We start from the raw sequence: 20,695 nt of genomic DNA, 5'->3' as shown, positions 1-20,695 counted from the left end.
GGCGCGGGGCCAGGCACGGCCCAGCCCTTCCCTCCCCTCCCCGGGCCGGAAGCCGGATCTGCCGCATCCCTGTCGGCAGAGCCGGCCGCGGCCGTGCTGGGCAGCGCCGCCTCCGCGGCAGCATGCGGCCCCCGGCCGAGCCCCCCGCCGCGCCTCGCCGCCGTCCCCCTGTGCTCTTCCTCCTCCTTCTCACGGTGAGTGGCGGCCGGTCGTGCACCTGCCCCCGGGCCGCGGGCAGAAGATGGTGACCGCGCCAGGGGCCCGGGACAGGGCGCTTGACCCCGGCTGAACGCCGAGTCCCGCAGGCGGGGGCTGCCCGGCCCGTTCGCGGCTGGGCTCTGGGCTCGGCCGGGCCGGAGCCGCAGGTTGTTAGTGCGGGGCGAAGGGGGAGGCGCAGCCCCCGGGTGGGTGCCGGAGCTGGGGGCCGCGGCGCCCTGCTTGGGTTCGGTGCCGGGCTCGCTCCGGCCGCCTGGCCGAGCTCGGAGCTGCCTGCTGGAGCCGGCCCGGGGTTTGTCCGGCCTGCCCTGGCTGCCCCCTCTCCAGCCCCCAGGCGTACGCTGCCTTCTCGAGGCAGGTCATTGAGTCAAGCTGTTTGTCCGCGTTAAATTTCTGGGTTCTGGAGAAGCGGGGTGCCTCTGACACCCACCTACGTGTGACTGTGGTGCTGCAGTGCCTTGCGGAATCAGCTGTGCTTTGGGGGCACCTACGGAGCTGCTTTCTCGTGCTGCTGACCCCGAACTCGGGTTGAAGCCTTTGTATGCCTGCGCGCTGTTGATGGGGACTGGCTGTTTTGGCGTGTCCCTCTCTCTTTCGTACGTCTTAAAATCTAGCGTGACGTGGCAGGCGCTCCCAGGTAAAGGACTGTGGTTATCTTCAGACTTGGTGCAAACAGGTGCAGTCTCATAGGGTTGTGTGGGGTTTCTGCAGGGCTGAACTCAGCAAGGGTCCTGCTGAGGCTGTATTCCAGTGAGTGAAGGAATGGTTTCTCATCATTTCTGTAATATTACACTGAAAATTTTCACTTTCCTACCAGTTGTTGTGATTGCCTCCCATGGTGATTTCTTTTCCCCAAATTCTGATGGGATGTCCTGAGCTACCTCCTTCAGATTCAGCAGGGTTTAAGGATCAGTTAAAAAAAACCCAAAACCTTCTGCAGTTTCAGTGGCTAAGTCATCCCATACAACAAGCCCTCTGTGTCTTTCTGATGAACTCTGCCTTGTGTACGGTAACGGATTTGAATCCAGCATAGCTGCCCTCTTTACTATACTGGGAAACTTTTGTACTTAAATCTCATAATCACACTCATTGTGTAATCCTTTCATCCATGCTCTCTACAGTGAGAGATTATGCACAATTAACTCTGCCTTATCTGAGAGAATTGGAGGGCAAGAACTGCGGTTCCTCATCAAGTAGAAGTATTTTGATAATACACGTGCTGTGCCGTGTGCTGGAGAGCACTGTGTAGAGGCAACAGAGTGGTAACAGGCTGTAAGAATTTACTGTCGTTGGTCTCTGCCATGACTGTATCAGTGTGGGGTCGCTCAGGGATCTTTGCCTCATGCTCCGTACTGGATGAGCCTCCTGAAAGGTTTATTAAGGGGGTTGTAGCAGCAGACACAATGTGCTTCATGTATTCTTTCAGCATGTGTCTCAAAACTAATACTTAGGCACCAAAGACGACAAAGAAAAGCTTCTTGAGTAACTCTGGGAGCCATTTAGCTGAACAGGCATTAAGGGCAAGGCAGTAAGACAGCATGGGTGAAGCTTTCCTTCTATGACCCTGCCGTATTGGCAGTCACAGTATGTTGTACTTAAGTGCTCTGGAACAGCATGGAGTTTGTTCCACAGGGAACTGGCTTTGGGTTGCAGAGCTTACTGCCTTCCCAGCCACCAGAAAATTTCTGCCATTCATTGGAGGTTGAATGGCTGTGTTTATATACTGCTGCATTGTTAACAAACTGTGCTAGATCTGTCTTGGTCAGCTCCCATATCTCTTGTCAGATGAAGCACCAAGAAAACTGAAAGCTGGTTCTGTGTATTCTGACAGTAAATGTGTGTATGTAGTAAGCACGCAGTAATAGCACAATGCTTTGTAGTGTCTACCTGGTAGATGTCTACATTTTGTGATAACTACATAGCATGACTTTAATAACACATTGCCATCTTCCTCACGACACAGCCTGCCTATCAGAAGGATTAAGCTGTGTACAAGTGTTCTTTATTGTAAGATAAAAAAATACATAAGAAATGAATGATGACCATCAAGCAGAAGAGGTTTAGAATTTTAAAATTTGTGGTTGCTGCTAAGTTCTTTTAATGCTTTTAGAGGGATCTATAATCAAAGAAGAATCACGTAGGAGGTGTAAAAGATTAGTATCTTTGTCAAGTCAACATCCAAAAGATACTCACATCAGTATTAAAATTAAGTTTGTCTCATCAACTTTTATATGAATGTGGTGGTTCAGCCCCAAACAGTGGCTGAGCATTACATGCCACTCAGTGGGTTGGGATAAGGACAGTTTACTGACAAAAGCAGCATGAAAGTAGAAGAAGAGCAGCCAATTACACTCATACCAGGTGATAACACAGAGTGCTGCTCAACACAAGGACCAACCCAATGCCCCAGCCACAGTCAGACTGCCCTGCAGACACCCAGGGGCACCCCTCCCTAGCCAGCCTCTTTTATAGGGGGGTGATGTCAGGTGGTGTCGAAACAGCCTGGGCTAACTCAGCTCACCTGGGCTGGCCTGAACCAGGACAATGAGCATTTGTGTTATTACAGATGTGGTAACTTTTGCAATGGATGCCACCCTTCTATTGCTGTTCCTTTTTTTGCCCCTTTAATACACAGAATTTTTACAATATCTGTTTTATACAATGGGAAATGAGGCAGAGAGGAAGGCTGTCACTCTGAAGAGACTGCTGTTGTAGAAAGCCTAGGTTGTGGAGTGGATATTGTGGAGTGTTTTGCATTTTGTAGCCATTTGTTTGTTCAGAGTGTATATCTTGGTGCTTATACATGTGTTTATGAATATTCAACATGACTGCACATCTGGCTTTCAGTATATCTTGTTAGACACAAGAAGATAAAATGTACTCTTGTTCTTGTGGAAAGGGGGTTAAGTGACAAGCTCAGAAAGACCTAGGAGCACCTAATGAATGCAGTTATCTAGAGTTACCCAGCTGCTACCAATATCCAGCTTTCCCATCCCAAAGTTCCCCCATTCAGTTATGTCTTACAGCTGCTGCCTTAAAGTCAAGGCCTTGCAGTAAATAGTCTCTGCACAGTTGTGTGCCACCTGCAACCCTGGAGCTCTTCTGTGCCTTTAAGGAGGCAGAGATACAGGGGGAAACAGCATTTGATCACATAGTTAAATCTGGAACATGTATAGGAGGAAGGAAGTAGTATAGGTGAACTTAGTTGGGGCTTTACCTAATATTTGCATCTTCACAGATTTTGCTGGCTTGATGGTTTTTTTGTGTAGCTCTCAGGGCATGTCAGCATATTCTTAGGAAGTAAAAGGCAAAATAGTTTATCATTAGGGACTTTCCTGATTTCCCATATTGGGTTACAGGCGAGGTCTTGTCTTCCAGGTGTATGACACAGAATTCCAATAACCTAGAAATGTGCTAACTGTGTGGCTGAAACTTTTAACTGGTTTCAGAATAATGAATCCAAGGTAGATAAATTGAACTGAAATTTATTTTGGCTAAACTTTAAGCTGAGAGAGATCTCATTTGAAGTAATCTTAGCAACCAACTTCCCTGGTAATCCTAAGTGAGAATTCTGAATATTCGAGACAGGGAGGTGGTGGAGTCTCCTTCACTGGAGATATTCAAGACCCATCTGGACGCCTATCTGAGTGATATGTCCTAGGGAGCTGCTGTGGCAGGGGGGTTGGACCCAATGATCTCTCGAGGTCCCTTCGAACCCCTACAATTCTATGATTCTATGATCAGAGGACCTGGCAGAAGCACCGTGCTGCTGGCTGGCCCTCTGAGCTGAGTAATCCTCAGGATCCTTGGCAGCGCATCAAGCCAGACCCTGACTGCAGAGCAGAAAGAAAAGAAGCTGTTTCAAGCCTTAGAGACAAGAACTTCAGCATGGTGGATATTCCAAGCACTTACTCTAGAAGTACGTTGTAATATATGTAGCTATAGGGAGCAAAAACTAAGCAAATGCTGCTTGCTGTCTTACCACTCATATTTTTAAGCCTGTCTTCAGGACAGGAATGATTCTGTAATAAGCTCCTAAGCATTTGGTGAACATGAATTCATTCTCAGGAAACTGTCATGAGCTGCCTTAGTTGTTATTCTGCTCTTCAGCTACCTGGGTAAGATGTATCAACATTAACTAGTTTTAAAAAAGATACAGAAACATCAGAAACATAAGGCTGTGGCAGCACAAGTGACCAGCACTGCAATGAGTAAACACTGGTACATTTTAGTGTGTGCTCTGTTCAGGTCTGGTCCTGGGAGCGTGTGTAAATAGCGTGACGTGTAAGTCAGTATCTTAGACCGGATTCCACCTGCGTAAGGGCTGAAGGATACACCCTGTAAATACAGTCTGTTTGTAGATGCATGTGTAACTTCTAGAACTTAATGTTGTAGGGTTCTTATCATTAAAACCTCTTCAGTAATCCACATTTACTTGCTGTATGAAAGAATCCTTGTATTTTGGAGTTAGAGCACAGTGTATAAACCTTCTGCTTGTGCAGTGTTCTCTTATTGCTGTGACTGTTTTAGTAATCATGTAAACTTAGATTCTCTGACTAACGTGTTTTGTGGTTTGGGCTGCTTTTTTCCAGAATTTTTTGCCATCCTTTGGAAAGGAGACGTCACGGACAACGGCAGTTACTCCACAGCTTGAACAAAACATGGATTATGTAGACTTTATTCATTTAAACATTTTAGAAAAGAAAGTTCTTAACAATTCTGAAGTTTCAGTTCAGTATTTATGTTCTAAGCCTTGTGTTGTCAACTTAGAAGCAGTAGCTTCCTCCGAATTCAGGACTGGTGTACCAGTGTATAGAAGGAGATGGAAGGATGAGAAAAACCTTTACGTTAGCACAACTCGACAAGTACATTTGAAATTTCCAAGCATCATGGTTTACAGAGATGATTATATCATCAGAAACTCAATAATAGTGCACAGCGTGATACTGTATGCTTGGATTAGTCACAAATCGGTCAGCAGCTATGGTGCTGAGCAGAATGAAGACTACCAGGAGGCAGTTGCCAAAAACTACACCTTTTTAGAAGCAGTTCCACCTTTTGAACGCCCGTATAAAGACCACAAAGTCTGTCTTCAGTGGGGTGCTGACTATTTGTGGATGCTCCAGGCAAACAGGATACCTCAGTGCCCTCATGAAAGCGGTAGGTATAATGACACAGGTAACATCTTTTTTAAGCTGTTGTAAAGTGCATAACCGTGGCAAATAGTAATTGTTATGTAGAATGATTTCCTAGGTCAACATTGTTGAATATGTAAGCTTGGTAACTGTAGGGTTAGAGTTGCAAATAGCTGAAGTCTTTCATTGTGTCCTTCAGAACTGGCTTGTTTCATCACAGCCAGCCTGGGGATTTGTAGCAGCATGGCATTCTCTTTTCTAAATGTATTCAAACACGAGTTTTTCAGTCCTTTATTGCATCATTTCACAGTCAGTCCTGCAGTTCTTACATATGTAATTCTCACATAGGTAGTTACTTCTGCTTAAGGTGATGGCCAAACACTCAGCTATTTTTAAGCCTATAAATAAACTATATAGTGCTTGCTTTTTTTTTTTCCTCAAAGCCATTATAGACAAGCACTTTGTGCCTTGCCCAACTGTATAAATTACTGAAACTCAAAATTGCTTTCTAGATTTTTCTGAGTTCTGTTTTTATTGATGTTTGCCCATTACCAGCCAATTCTTTTTGTCCTCAATATATATTCAAAACAGAACCTAACAGCAAAAAGGTTATTTGCTTCTAAAGGATTCTCGCCTAGAAAATCTCACAATGGTATTTGTGTCATTTATTTTCACCACATTGGCATGTAAATGCATTGAAGAAGAACAAGCAAGCAATGATGTTGCTGCCTTCAGGGGCTTTCTAAAACACTTGCTGGAGACAGAGCATGTGATCTCTGAGAACGTTGTGAAACATCTTATGCTTTATCTAATTATGCTATAGATGAAAACAGTGTAACAAGAAATAGGAGGAAATAACATTTTATTCAAATTTATGCTTTAAAATAACCTTGTAACAAACTGCCTAGGGGTTGCTGTTGGTTTGGAGGCTTTTCTAGGAAAGCTGATGATATGTAATGTCCTTGAGGATCTTTTTTTCCTGTTTTTTAGCAGGGACAGCATTATGAGGTTTATTACAGGGATATTGATAAGAGCAGAATTGGTATCTATCCATACACACAGCAGAAACTGGAGATCTGCAAATGGAGAGCAAGTCCAAGAACTGTGGAGTAATCTTTTGTAGGCATAACCAAAGACAGGATGAGATTTAAACAAACAACATAAATGAAGTTTTCTTTATTATGTATCAGCTGGTCTCCATTTCACTCCCCTGTGGGTTATTCAGTCTGAGATTGTAATGTGTTTAATGACAGCAAGTGAACTTGTCTTTAAGGACTTACTGAAGGTCTGTGTTAGTTTTTAATCTGTTATGTCATTCAAGTGTTTGACTGTACAAGTGTGACCTAATTAATTATTTATCAATGCTTGTTTTCTGGCAGATTAAGAAAGATTGTATTTTGCAGATGGTGTCCAGGTTCTTGACTTCATATATGCTTCCAGCGGGGAGAAAACTGGAATTGTGAAGAAATTTGAACAGTTTGAAAATAGAGAACTTGAGACAGTCAGACAACATCAGATTGATTATCCCATGTAAGTATAGGCAAATAATTGAAGAGGGCTATATTTGATCATTGAAAGCTATAGAATACACTTCAACTGCCTGCTAATCTGAGAAGTCTCAAAAGGAAGCTAGTTAGCAATTCCTTCTGTTTGATTTCAGTTTTGGAGGGGATGAAGCTGAACCTGAGAAAGGCTCTTATGGTACGTGATAGTGTAGTGCTGTGTGAGAGACCTTAGTTAGGTCTAACTGTGCTAGTTGGGTACAGTTAGGAGGATGTTGTGTGCTGTCATTATCAGACTGCTGTCTCATGACTAGCTACCCTGAGGTTTTCTGCATTACAGAGATATCTGTGTTTCAAATGTTTGCAGACCAAGTGCAGAGTAGGGTTTCTTGCAAGGGCAGGCAGTGTCTAGCAGATTTATCTCTCTAAATTTATACTCTGGTTTATTTTGCAGCTGGCAAACCTTCAGTGATAGTCCCCTGCCTAGATAGTCTTCCAGTTTGAGCTTATACTATTTCCTTCCACCGTCCTTGTGTAAACTCCTGGGTGGAGAGGAGTAAAACCCCTTAGCCCTTGCATGCCGTGCACTTACAGAGGAATCACCCTGAGAAGATAAGCTTTCTCTGCTCTTCTTCCCCTTCCTGAAACTAGCACAACTCTTCATTTTTGCAACTTCAGGCAAAAAAGTGCACATAGAGATATATAAATGTATGTCCCTTCCACCAGATGCTGTCACCCTGGCAACATTATTGCAGAAATAGGAAATGATTGCAGAAACTGGAACTTGCCTGCCAGTTTGTCTTTGGCCTGTGACCACAAGAAAAGTACCCAAGTCAACCTGCCTTAAAGTGCAGGTTGCATGCAAATTACTAACCCTCAAACTCTGCAGTCGTAAGCAAAGAGCAATTTTTAGCTCCTGGCCTCCTCAGGATTGGTGACAGCCTGGTTTGTACAGCCTGCTGCCCTTTGCTGCCCAGCACAGTTGCATTCTGGCATTGAGTCACTGGGGCCCTGGCTGAGAATACAGGGCATGAATGTATGCAGTGCTTTACCTGTTCCACACAGTTCCACCCTCTCTTGCCTTCAGATGGTGTCTCCAGTGTTAACATAAAGCATTGCCTGTGTGTTGTGGTTGTGTGACAGCCTGGGGAAGCTCTGTTTAGAAGAGGAAGAGAGTCTTCCTTCAGCTCTCCATATGTCAGCAGTGGTTCCCCACAGGAACAGATCTAACTAAAGTTACTCATTTGACTTCTGTCAGAGTTTTGTAAAGAAAGAGGACTGGGGACAGACACGGTCATTTGAGGCTGTGGACAGCCTGCAGCAAGGATAAGCTGGGACTGATAGGGACTGCTTGCTCTGTGTTGGCATTCTGCAGCAATGGGGGATGTGAAATGAGTCAGCATTGTCCCAAACTCTGTCCCAAGAAAGTTGTCTGCAGCAGTTGCGTGCTCAGACTGGCAATCAAGGATTAAATGGAGGCTGCAGCTTTTAAGTTTATTATATTTCCAGAAAGGAAAGATGAAGAGAGGGATACATAAGCATAAGCAGTATTTCTGGAAGCACGGTGTTTGCCTGTAGGTCGTAATGATTAATTTCTGCCTCATCCAGGTACCACCTCTGGAAGATAAGGTGTTATTGGCTATTTGAAGTGAGGGAAAACCTCACCACCCTTGCATTTATTTTTTTAAGCCAGAGAGCAGTTAGGCTTTCAAACCTACATTGGTTTAGGAAAAGACACAAAGTACTGCATGTTTACCAACTTCTTGAGAGAGAAGCAAGGCAAGCTGACCCAATCCTAAAGTATTATAAACAAATATTTAAGTTTTTTCCTAATTATAGAAAGACAAAAACCTGACTTAAGAGGAGAGATGATAATAATCATAATGCTTTGTTGGGTTCTACGTTGGAGTTACAGTTTTCAAAGGCATTCAGCATTGGCTCAACTGCTGTGGATATGTTATGGAAATAAGTGGCAAGGTTCCTTTTAACAACAGCAGATTGTCAGTCTGGCACAGAGGAGCTCCTTAAAATTAGATACTGTGGTACAAATTCTGCTTCTGGTGCCTCAACTCTATCTACTAGAAATTTCTGTACAGAGTTGTTGGGCCTTTGGGGTTTTATTTTGCACTGTTCCATAGTTTGCACAGACTCCACCTTTATTTATCCGGCGATAGCTCTGACAGCTAGTCATACCTATCTGTACTACCCACAAGCCAGATTCATTTTTAACTGCTTCTCCTAAGCACGTTTCCACAGTTGGCATTTAGTATAGAGGGGACAGCTTAATTTTTACCAGCTTCCATACCCAAGATTACAAGACCATGCATTTGGGGATTTTGTACTGTCACCCGCATGCGGGAGGTTGGCACCAAGTTGTCTTGGATGTGTTTTCAGTTCCTTATTGGTGTGGGGTCTGCCAGTAGCTCTGACCCAGCACTCTGGAATTGATTCAGATAATACCCACTCACCCTTCTCCCATGCCAGTACCTCAAAAGTGCACTGTTAAAAGGAGATCACAGATCCAAGAGTCTGAATTATTGTTGCTCTGAAGATTTTCACTGTAGAGAATGTGTTCTGTTCTGAGGATTGCATGTGTGAAGCAGGTTTGCTGAATTAAAGGGAAATGCATGCTCTTCAAATTATATAGGGAGATTTCTCATCAGGAGTGGATTTTTTTGTTTATTTTTGCTCCTGCAGGTTCACCGTTTCGATCTGGCTGTATTTACTCCATCACTGTGAAAAGGATCTGTGTGGTATACTCTATTTTATTGATCCGAAAGAAATGTATAGTACTCCTGCTGTATTTCTAAATGAGGAAGGTAAGGGATATTAATGGCCTTCAGAAGGGCTCTAATATGGTCTTTATAGATCTGTGCCTAGGAATAACATTTATAATTATATTCAGACCTATTTTGTGAAACTAATCCCTTGCTAAATGCTTCTTTTTGACTATAATGTCTCAAAAGGAAAGTAGATACTAAATTAATGAAACAGTCTTATCTCCAGGAACAACCTTTGTAAATGTTATTGAAGTATTATTTTAATACTGGTCTTAATTCTCATATACATACTACATGAAAATTTGAAAATGCCTCAGAAAAAGTCCAAGTGATTTAAGGCATTGCTTATATTGCAATATTCAGGAAGCACAAGTCTGTTTCCCTGATCCAAAACCTGTTGAGACATGAGTGCTCTTTTAGTCCAGCAGCACGTACAGTAGGGGAACAGTCCTGCCAGAAGACAGCTCTTCAGACTCTGATGGCCAGTGACACTCAGCAGCTGGGGCTGGTGGGCAGGCTCACAGAGGAAATAAGCATGCAGAGTTTTCAGAGTGCACACCTGGCTTTCTCAGAAGACATAAAGTTTTGTTCCCTTTGCAAATTTAGCAACTCATCTTTTCCTGTCTGTTATTTTTGCTATTCCTATTTTCACTATCTTGTCACCAACTTAGGTAATCATTCTGTCCATTAGAAACTGGATGTTTTTCTTTGAAGAACAAACAAAAATAGCATCTCAACTAGAATTTATCAGCTTGTTATGAGATTTGTGTGGAGAGGTTTTAGGGCCAGTTTTAGACTAGATTATCTAATGGCCTATTCTGCTCTTAAGAGCTCAGACCATGAGTCTAGCTTCTGCAGGTCCCAGTAGTGGAGGATAGAGTCATTTTGTACTTCATCATTGCCCTGTTATGTGCTAGCAGTTGAGTCTTGAGTAGATACCATTGTCTGCTGTTCCCCTCTGCTGTTTGCCTCCAGTCATGTCTGCTTTTTGGTGTTTGAGATCCACTGTGGCACCCTGCTTGTTTGCTTTACATTTAGCATGTGTCTGTCCCTGAGACAGTTGGGTTTGAGTCTGTGGTTTCATGTGGCAGCCTGGGCAATAGCATCTGAGACTTATAACTGAAATGTGCAGCACATTTCCCTGGGATTCTGAGAGAGCTGATGTATGGCTTGGTGAGTGCCCAGCTCTCTGTTGGTGATGAAGATGATGAAGACGACAGTATGACTGTGAATAATAAATACATTAGGGAGCTCATTCTTAATGTTGAATGTCTGTGGTGTTTATTTCCTTTTTTCCCTTTTGTTGCTCTGTCAGGTTATGTGCATGTTCAGATGCACCTCATGAGAGGAGATGACCTTGCAGTGAAAACTAGCTTCAGCCTTCCTCTAAAGCAGTGGTTTCGACTGGATCTGTCTTTTAAGGGTGGACAGGTATGTGTGCTACTGAATTACAGGATCAAGGTTCTGATTTTTCTAATTTGATCACACCTCTGACAAACCCCTTAGTAACTGAGGCTGAGGGAAATGCTGCAGTTTGTGCATGTTCACACAGCAAAAGAATGAAAAGTTTAACACTAGAAATTGTCCAGGGATGTTCAGACTATCTGGCTTTGGGAAATCAATTTAAATGCTTACAGTAAGAGTAGAATTACTGTGTATTCAGTGGCTATCTTGGTCCACAATTGCTCTGCAGAGATTGCTGCCTCTGCAGGCAACTAGGACTCCTGGATATTTTAAGTTATGTGGTGAGAGTAGCTCAGAGGGACTTTGCACTTAGCTGTTTTTAGCATTCTGATATGAAAATTTAAGTGTCTGGTCTTCTGTACAGTAGCATGCCTCTTGCCTGGATGCGTTTGGAGGCATGTGCAGTGTCCAAGTTTTGCATATTTGACAAAGTTGCATAGGATTGACTACCATTAAAAGAAAAAAAAATATTGCAGTATCTCTCTCTAGTAGATAAAGCACATCATATGCATTTTAACAAGTCATACCTGTTTTTTCACAAAACTTTCCAAAAGCAGCTCTGAAAATGCAGACTCCTTGCCCAAGTTCTTTTCTGAACCTCCAGCTATTAAGATATTCAGGTGTAAAAATAATCAGAAAACCTTAATCTTCTATTTCTCAACTTCTTTCTCCACAAAAATAGTTGAATAGATTACAGTCTGTATTGTAAAAATAATTGCTAATTAATAGCAAGAACAACTAAGCAAATTTAAAGTATGAGGTAAATGACTGATAAAGCTGAAACAATGATGTAGCATGAGAGCAATGTACAGGCTAAACTACAGCTGCTCCTTTTCACTCCACCTTTTTAAAGTATGTAAGTGGTGAGCAAATTGATTGCTTTGCAAGAAATTCAGGAGAAACATGTATTTACTTTTAATATACTAACTTTTATCATATATTGATAACAGACTTTCTTCACTGTTACTTCACTTTTTTCACTGTTACTTTTATAGAATGAGAACTGTCTCTTTCTGCTTCTTAAAAATGTAGTAATTTAATGGGAAAGGGAGCAGCCTATGGATTTTGAAGCTCAGCAAATGTGAAAGTTACTGTCAATATTGACACAGGTTATATTAGCCTTGATTTGTTGGAAATTTGACGATTACTTGCATGATTAGATTAAGAAAAAATTATTATTCCATCAGAGCAGAGTAAATTCATTCAGGTGTGAGATAAAACCTCTGGTCATTAAATTTCCACTTTTGGAGAAAATAAGGGAGCTGTGAAGAGTTCAATAAGCATTCTTGGGGAAAAAGGAGGAAGTAGGACAAAACTTAAAAACATTTCAGTACTTGGAGCCATTCTCTGGAACAGATAATGCTGTGGTTCATTTCTATTGTATTGATATGGCTTCCTGTGGTATGTTTATAAATCCTGCAATCCTAAAAAGGTACAGAAGAATCTACTTATCTAGGCAGGTCATCTTAGTAGGAGTGGCTGAGGCAACTGGGGTTGTTTACCATGTAGAAAATGAGGTTGAGGGGAGACCTGAAAGGGTGTTGGTATCTTCTCACAGGTAACACGATAGGACAAGTGGAAGTGGTCTTGTGTTGCTCCCGGGGAGGTTTAAATTGGATATTAGGAAAAAATTATTTACCAATGGGGTTGTCAAGCACTGGAACAGGCTGCCCAGGGAAGTGGTTGAGTCACCATCCCTGGAGGTATTTAAAAGATGTGTAGGCGTGGTAATTAGGGACATGGTTTAGTGGTGGACATGGCAGTGTTAGGATAATGGTTGGACTCACTGGTCTTAAAAGTGTTTTCCAAGCTAAATGATTCTGTAATTATTTCACTTCCATTGATTTAGACACATTTACTGCAGAATGATCTGAGACAAAATACATAAATTAGGGAAGATTGGGAAATTGAAGCATTAAGAGTATCTGAAGATGCAGATGAATCCCTAAAGATACCTAGGCACTTGAGAAAATTTTCCAGGGTTTTTTTGTGAGTTCTTAGGCAACTTCTTACAGTACTACCATGTGTGAAAATCTTATCTTCCTTCTTGGGCATCTGAATTCCTTTAACCGTTCTGACACTGAAAGTACATCTCCTGCAGAAGTAGGAGTTGAACCCAAATTTCTTTTTAAATTGTGTCCTGTTACATTAGTTTTATGGCCATTTATGACCTGTTTTGACCTACAGTTTCCTGAGGCGATCAATATTCTCTTCATTTAGCATCTCTGCTACACAAAAGCAAAGCAGCCTTTCACAGACTGGAAGCATAAAAGCTTCAGCAAAGTGCACTTCTTGTAACTGAACACAGTAATGAAATAGCTGAAAAAAGCAATTTCTGTGCTATTTTTTGCCAGTTATGGTTGGCCAGGACAGAGCAGGGCCAATGTTCTTCATTAAACTCTTGTAACATATATATTGGATACATGAGAACATCCTCGTCAGTGCAGCTGTAATCTCCTGAACTGTGGATTGAAATGGGTTGATAAATGTAACTTGTAATATTTCATGTGTTACAATTAATATTTGTGTTCTTTTAGATAGAAGTAAGCAGTGTTGGGAAGAATTTGAGAAGACACCATCATCAGTCTTTTACGTAAGCAGCGTTTTCCCCTTTGCTGAGTAATATGTGTGTATGTGTTCAGAAAATGGGATAAAGTAATTTTGTTAATGTCATGAAGTAGGTGAGTTAACATGCTGCATGATCTAGTGCTGGAGTCTGATAATCCTCACGAAAAACTGATTCAATGAAAATTTTCTACCAAAAAGGTTTTTGCTCTATCCTTTATTCTAAGCAACTGAATAATTACATTTCTTGAAATGGATTTTAAACGGATTAAAATTGTTCTCACTGGAATTCAAGATTGACTCTTCCTTGTGCAAATTATTAAAAAAACCCCAAACCAAACCCTTTAATATGGAAACTTATGTAACATTAAATCGCATGTCAGACTTCAGTGTTGTTCCTTATTTACTGTGGTTCACAAAGCAGAAATTGTAAATTTGTAGCTAGTAACTCTAGGAGACAGATAATTCTCCCATGCTAAGTATAGGGAAGTTGAAGGGAGAGGTGGAACTGAAATCTTTTAAGGTTGTGTAGTGATGCATAAACACTGCAGGTCAAAAAAGTAAAACACGCTGCTGGTTTAGTATGTTTGTAGACAAGGGATTTGTTAAATTTACTCCAGAATTCATCACACTAAATTACAGAGGAGATTTTGAGAGTAAACAGATGAGAAAAGAAAAAAAAATACCAACAATAAGTTGAAGACTGTCAGGTATGGAAATTGAGAGATAGGAATGTCTATATTTTTTCCTTCATAGTATCTCTTGAGAGCTTACTTCTCTTTCATGTTCTAAAGTTTTAGGGAAGATTTTTATTATGACGACACTGCTGGATACTTTGTTCTTGGAGGCAGTGGATATGTAAATGGTATTGAAGCGTTCTTTGGACCTGTGAAATACTATCGCCTCAATGTGTTGGAAACAGAACAGGTAAACAAAAGTAGTATTTGGAAATATTTCAATATTAGCAGCAGTTGTGGCTGTTGTGGGCAGTCTTTGGTTGGGATTTTTTAAAGTGAAGCTCTTAACAAGTGATAAAAGTTACTATGAAGCATAATAGTACTGGGGGCTATATAATCAAAATGGGATCATTTTATGTTGAAATCTGGGGGTGTTAGTTACCACTTAAAATGCTAAAAGATAAGGCTTCTGGAAGTATGTAAAACAGTGTTCCTAAATCTGTATTTAAGTAAGGACTTCTTTTCAGTATTGCTTAGTTTCCCAGAGTTTTTAATGATGCAGTATTGAACACATTTGATAAATTTATGATTTTTGCTGAAATTGGTGGTCTAAGTCTCATGGGTTTGGTCAGTTTTGTAAATTCATCTGTGATGTCTTGGATTATGCTGACTGTCTAAATTCACAGTCTGTTGTGGCCAGCATCAGGTTGTCTAGCATGTTAAGCTGATTGTAGTAGACAATCCATTTCCTTTTCTTATTTGCCTACAACACTTCTTCCTAGCCAAGCATAGCCAGCAACAGATACTGTAGATGCCATTTATCTGTCATTTGCCCTTTCACAGATTTCTAACCCTCTTCATGACAAAGAAGCAATGGAACAAATTGAACTGTACTACGAGAGGTGTATGGACATTCAAGAAATAGTTTATGAGTATAGATATATTGTAAAGCAAGGCGAAAAAGCTCAAAGAAATTGTAAGTGTTGATCTGCAAGAGATGAAGTTTAAATAGCTCTCTTTGGTGACCTTCTTTCCTTTTACCAAAATCTGAATAGCAATCATTAGAAGCAAATTTAAATTCAGCTGTGACAAGAAAAAAGGCAATATGAGGAATTGTTACTGGTAGCTGAAACTGCAGGTTTGTTCCTGCAGAGACTTTTGTGCTGTGGAGTGCAAATTGAAATCATGTTCTTGATATTTCATCTCTAGTAAGAGTGGCTCGTAAAGAGACACACACTTTTGAGCATACGTGTAAGCTATTCTATGATTCTATTCCATTGCCTTTCTTCTGTTTCATTTCCAAATGATCCTAAAGACATGGTTTTTTTCAGCCCTTTTCTAAAAATGGATGGGTTTTGCTAGAATCTCTGCCACAGTTGCCTAATGTGAAGTGATTAACAGGTTTATAGCAAAGCGACCACTTTAGTGGGAGTGACATAGCTTAAATGTGTGCTGAAAACTACTTTATGGTTCCAAATTGAATTTAGTCACATACATGGTGACCAGAGTATGGAAGAGAATGAGAGAAATCTTATGTAAGTGGCCTGTGCTAGATGTCTAAATGTTTAGCACTACTTTGTGTTAATGATGTGCTCATTTTGTCTGTGAATTTTTAGTTTACCCTGGAAACATCTTTTCTTCTACCAGAAGCTTGTTTTAAAGATCAGCCAAGTCAGTTTTTGTGTCTTAAATATGTTGTTTTCTCTAGGTTACTATGAAAACTATTACTTGGAGCTGATTCACAAATATGGAGAAAAATCCAAATGTGATGCCTTCATGTGGGGAAGAGAGGTCAGGGAAAAGTACCACAGTCTGTTCAAACTGTTGCAGGAGATGGATTTCAGTGCTCCAGATGGTAATCATTCTTAATGTCATTAAGATAACTTCACAATATATGTCAGTAAGTTAGTATGCTTTGTCTTCAGCTCATGTTTCATACTACCTTTTTTTTTCTATTGACTAAAGTGATAAGTGTCATGTGGCTTGCATGTTGTGCTGCAAATGAAGGATGACTCACTATGTACAAGGAAATAAAGATATCCTTACTTTTTTAGTGGTTAGTTACTTTGAGATGGTCTTTTGGATTTCTATTCACACTTCCTACTCAATATCACCTTCTGTCTCTAGGAATTTTGGTTATCTGCATTGAGAATTCCATTCAGAATGGGAAATAACAGAGTGTATCTCAGTCTTGTTAAATTCTGATTTTATCTCTTGCAATTACTGTGCATCTTATGTTTTATTTTTAGTGTTAGAAGATGGAAGTGATACAGTTCTAGAAGTTGGCCAGAAGATATTTGAGAAGGTTGCAAAGAGTCTGTCCACCCCTAATGGCCTTAGCAATATGGTCTCCTCTGTCCCTCTTTTGGTGGATTCCAGCTGTTGTGGATACCATAAGGCTTCTTATTTCCTTGCAGTTATATTTGAAACAGGGCTTGGCGTGCCTGTGGATCGTGTAAAGGTAGTATATTTCATATGTTTGGTTATGCCTGGGAAACTACCATTAAAGGCAATTTAGAAATGGGATGAATTTATGATCAATTGAGTTAGAAGGTGTGAAATGACCTCAAGATTCAGGCTGTGGTTGAAGGGATTCCTCAACACAGCTACTCCTAAATAGCCTGATGGAGTGAAGTCTTTATGAAATGCTGATGGTGGGAATATTTATCCTGCTCATCCAGAAGGAGGAAATCAATTATTTAGTAAGACCTAAAAATGGTAGTTAAGTGAACAGCATGGAACATGCTGCTTTTCTCAGTCACTGAGGTAAGTACACTTGTAGTCTCACAATTGGGCAAATTTCCTGAAGTGGGAAGGTTGCACAGTACAGTCAGGAAAGAAGAACCATGTTACAACGTGCAGAAACATGTCACTCAGTAGCACGTGGTCAAATGATTAAAGGTAACTGAAGTAGAACAGTTCTCATTTGGGAAGATAACTGACCATGCTTCAGCTGGGCAACTGCAGAGCGTGTGAACTCCTGACTTTTTAGGCAGGTTGCACATAACTGAAATGCTTCCATGCGGTTCCATGGCAAGGTCAGATAAAGGGGAGGTGTTTATGTACCACTTGAAGAGGGCTATACTGAAATTGCTGACAGATATTTAATTGTGATATAATGGTGTAATATAAAATGCTCATAAAGAATGGCAGATCTGCCTAATGTGGTTACAGGATACTAAATCAGAAGAACCCCTGAGAGGCCAATCTGAGAGCAAGCTCCAGTTTCTCAAACACAAGAAGCCTCAGACAGGAGCCTTCTTTATACCCTAATTATGGAGTATGCCTAGTGCTAATTATGGAGGCTGAATAATTTCATTATTGGATACGCTTCAGATAGTGTAAGAAAAAACTCAATATCCAGCACAGATGGGACACCACTGTGCAGGTGAAAAATAATAGTAGTGCTGAAAATAGTTTTGGCAAATGTGCAGTACAGACTATTCCTAGCACCAAATAACATGTACCTCAAGGGAGCTTTGAGCTGAAACCTTGTCAGCCGTAAGTCCTATCCTTCTGGTGCTTTCAGACCTTTAGGGTAAGGTTTCCAAGTGCTGTTTGTTAACTGCTGTATGTTTCCACTGAGTTCAGTGCAAAAGCTCCAGTTGACATTGGTGAGACAAGTCACTGGTGAGAATAAAAACTGTCAGAGTATAATTAACTCTATATTAAAGTGGCATTAAAAAATTGCTACACACTTAGGGGTGGCAGAATAAGTGCAATACTTGAGAAGTATTTAGAGAGTCTAGTTTTTCTTTCAAATCTTCCTATATATTTAAGAGACATTTTAATTGCTTTAGGGCTGTGCTTCATTCTGTAACTGTGGTTACATGGTATAGCTAGTATATCAGCTGCCAGTTTGAACACACTGTTCCCTGTAAATCTCCCCCAAAGTGCTAAACTTATGAGATGTGCAGTGAATTCACTCTTCTTGATGTCTGTTGCCTTTTGCCAGGGTCTGCTGTATAGTTTGATTGGTGCACAGGGGAATGAGAGACTTGCTGTGATGAATCTTGGCTATAAACATTACCAAGGCATTAATAACTATCCTCTTGATTTGGAGCTGTCATATGCTTATTACAGTAATATTGCAATAAAGACATCATTGGATCAACACACAATAAAAGGGGAACAGGTAAAGAGCTATAAGTGTATCTGAGTGTGTTTTCTGTGCAAATGACTTTTCATATATTAATTATGTGGTCAGAACATTTTTGTCTTGATTTACAAATATGAGTTCATCTGATTGATGTCTCTGCCCACAGCAGGGGTGTTGGACTAAATGGTCTTGAAAGGCTCCTTCCAACCCAAACCATGCTTTAATTCTATGTTTGTTACAAAATCCTGCAAACTATATGTAGGTATCATTACTCCATGTCTTAACAAGGTTCAAATCCTCAGAAATGTCCATGTTTCAGTAAAGTCTAAGTCTTGTTCTTGGGCCCTAATTCCACAGAAATTCTAATTTTTAATTTCCTCTGAAACTCAGAGTTTTAATTATTAATGTAAATTGATGTGTTTAGTGCCTGACCTGTTTCAGTAGCCAAACATCATGAAGTTTAAGCAAAAGATTAATTGTTCTCTCCATGCTTAAACCTTTTCTGTAATCAAATATAAAGATTTGGCTATTAAATAGCTATCTGATGAGCTAAAGTTACAGTAAAATGATTTTAGAATGAGCTGGTTAACAGGAGGTAACAACTTTATCTGTAAAGAATACCTGAGGTAGGCCAGTACTAGAATCCTGGCTTTTCAGAAGGAATTATTATAGTACAAAACATAGAGACATTTTGATTGCTGAAGAACAAAAATTCACTAGGTAGCCACCTAGATAAGAACGCTGTTGGACAGGTCTTCATCAAGCTTTCTGCCAGCCATTTTTATCTTCTAACAGAGATTTCTGTAGGAACTAAGCAACCTTAAAAGGCTTATTTGCCATTATTAATTGCATTTAAAACTACAAAGGTGCTGGTGTTTTTTCCAGTTGTCAGTGTCTTGGCATATCTTTCCAGTATAGAGTAGTCTTACAGCTTTGTACTGTAATGAAGCAGGATGGTTCTTGGTGCAATGGGCAGCAAGAGGGGTGATGAGAACTTGAAAACCCAGAACTGATCACAAATTTTTAAAGATGGACAGGATGTGAGCAATATTTTCATTATGATGTCAGATATAGTAATTCACTGTGTAACTGGGGTTTTTTTTCTGTTCACTCTTCAGGCATTTGTTGAAACTATAAGGCTGATGGATGATGAGTTGCTAAAAGCTCAAACAAAAGAAAATGGAGATGTCTTTATGTGGTTAAAACATGAAGCAACAAGAGGAAATGCAGCTGCACAGGTATAAAGTAGTACATTTCCCCTGTCTTGGATTTATACCCACAGCATGTATATGCATCTATAGACTATGGGAGAAAGTTGTGGAGGAAGTAAAGTGGACAGACATTATGTCTTTCCATCCAGAATTGCATCATTTTATGAGCTTGGAACTATTTCCCATGTTTCTGTCTGATAATATCCACAGACCATGCAAAAAGCTGTGAGTGATGCAAGGCAAAAGGGAAGAGCTGTCGAGACTTGGCACCCTCTTATCATTTTCCCTGTGTTTGTGTTTGACACGGTGCTGTTATTGCTGCTGATCTGAGACCATCTGCTGATCTGAGACTATCTGCTGCAATACTGAGCCATTTTCATGCATCAAATCTGCCTTTAGCACTTACCTCTGCACTTAAATCAAGTCAGGCTTTCATGGTGCTGACAGCTGTAAAAAATAACCCTGCTGTAGATTTAATATCACTACATTTCACTGCTGGGAAAACCCTTGGAATGTTCCTGATAATCAATTGTTTTCAAACTGTTGAGAACATACAACTAGTGTCTTCACATATTTAAATCCTGTTTAAGCCTGCAAAAATCTGTTCCTGCAATTCCAGTTTCAATTCTAGCATAAGCAACATAAGTGCTTGTGTTGTTTTCTTTTAGCAACGATTGGCTCAGATGCTGTTTTGGGGCCAACAAGGAGTGGCAAAAAATCCTGAAGCTGCAATAGAATGGTATGCAAAGGGTGCAACAGAAACAGAAGATCCAGTGTTAATATATGATTATGCTATTGTCTTATTTAAGGTAAGTCATGCTTCATATTTTCACTTCAAAGAAATTGTTCCTATGACAGGGTTGTAAGTTATCCTCAGCGCACACTGGGAGTGTATACAAATGCTTTCAGATTTACACTGAGAATCAATCAGTAGTTATGAAGCTAATGTTCTTTCTTATCAGATATGCACAAAAATTTCAAAACAAGTAAGTTAAAAGCAGTTTAGTCACTTTGTTCCTAGCCAGATTCGGGTTCAAAATGCCACC

General features: G+C 40.6%; 1 protein-coding gene across 1 annotated transcript in view; it reads left to right on the top strand.

The window, feature by feature from the left end:
• Nucleotides 1-5,090: 5,090 nt before the first annotated feature.
• The window catches only part of SEL1L3 (SEL1L family member 3), a 31,027-nt gene continuing 15,422 nt past the window's right edge, over nucleotides 5,091-20,695 (top strand). Inside the window, exons 1-12 of the mRNA XM_084266733.1 lie at nucleotides 5,091-5,376; nucleotides 6,755-6,881; nucleotides 9,551-9,672; nucleotides 10,949-11,064; nucleotides 13,635-13,690; nucleotides 14,457-14,589; nucleotides 15,183-15,315; nucleotides 16,048-16,194; nucleotides 16,589-16,800; nucleotides 18,295-18,474; nucleotides 19,557-19,676; nucleotides 20,318-20,458. Coding sequence (XP_084122859.1) covers nucleotides 5,106-5,376; nucleotides 6,755-6,881; nucleotides 9,551-9,672; nucleotides 10,949-11,064; nucleotides 13,635-13,690; nucleotides 14,457-14,589; nucleotides 15,183-15,315; nucleotides 16,048-16,194; nucleotides 16,589-16,800; nucleotides 18,295-18,474; nucleotides 19,557-19,676; nucleotides 20,318-20,458 — 1,758 coding nt within the window. The 5' untranslated portion in view covers nucleotides 5,091-5,105. The remainder of the gene's footprint in view (nucleotides 5,377-6,754; nucleotides 6,882-9,550; nucleotides 9,673-10,948; nucleotides 11,065-13,634; nucleotides 13,691-14,456; nucleotides 14,590-15,182; nucleotides 15,316-16,047; nucleotides 16,195-16,588; nucleotides 16,801-18,294; nucleotides 18,475-19,556; nucleotides 19,677-20,317; nucleotides 20,459-20,695) is intronic.

Source organism: Gallinula chloropus (genome assembly GCF_964237585.1).
Source record: "Gallinula chloropus genome assembly, chromosome: 7".
Taxonomy (NCBI): domain Eukaryota; kingdom Metazoa; phylum Chordata; class Aves; order Gruiformes; family Rallidae; genus Gallinula; species Gallinula chloropus.
The sequence above is the reverse complement of the archived record's forward strand: the minus strand, read 5'-3'. Positions and strand labels throughout refer to the sequence as shown.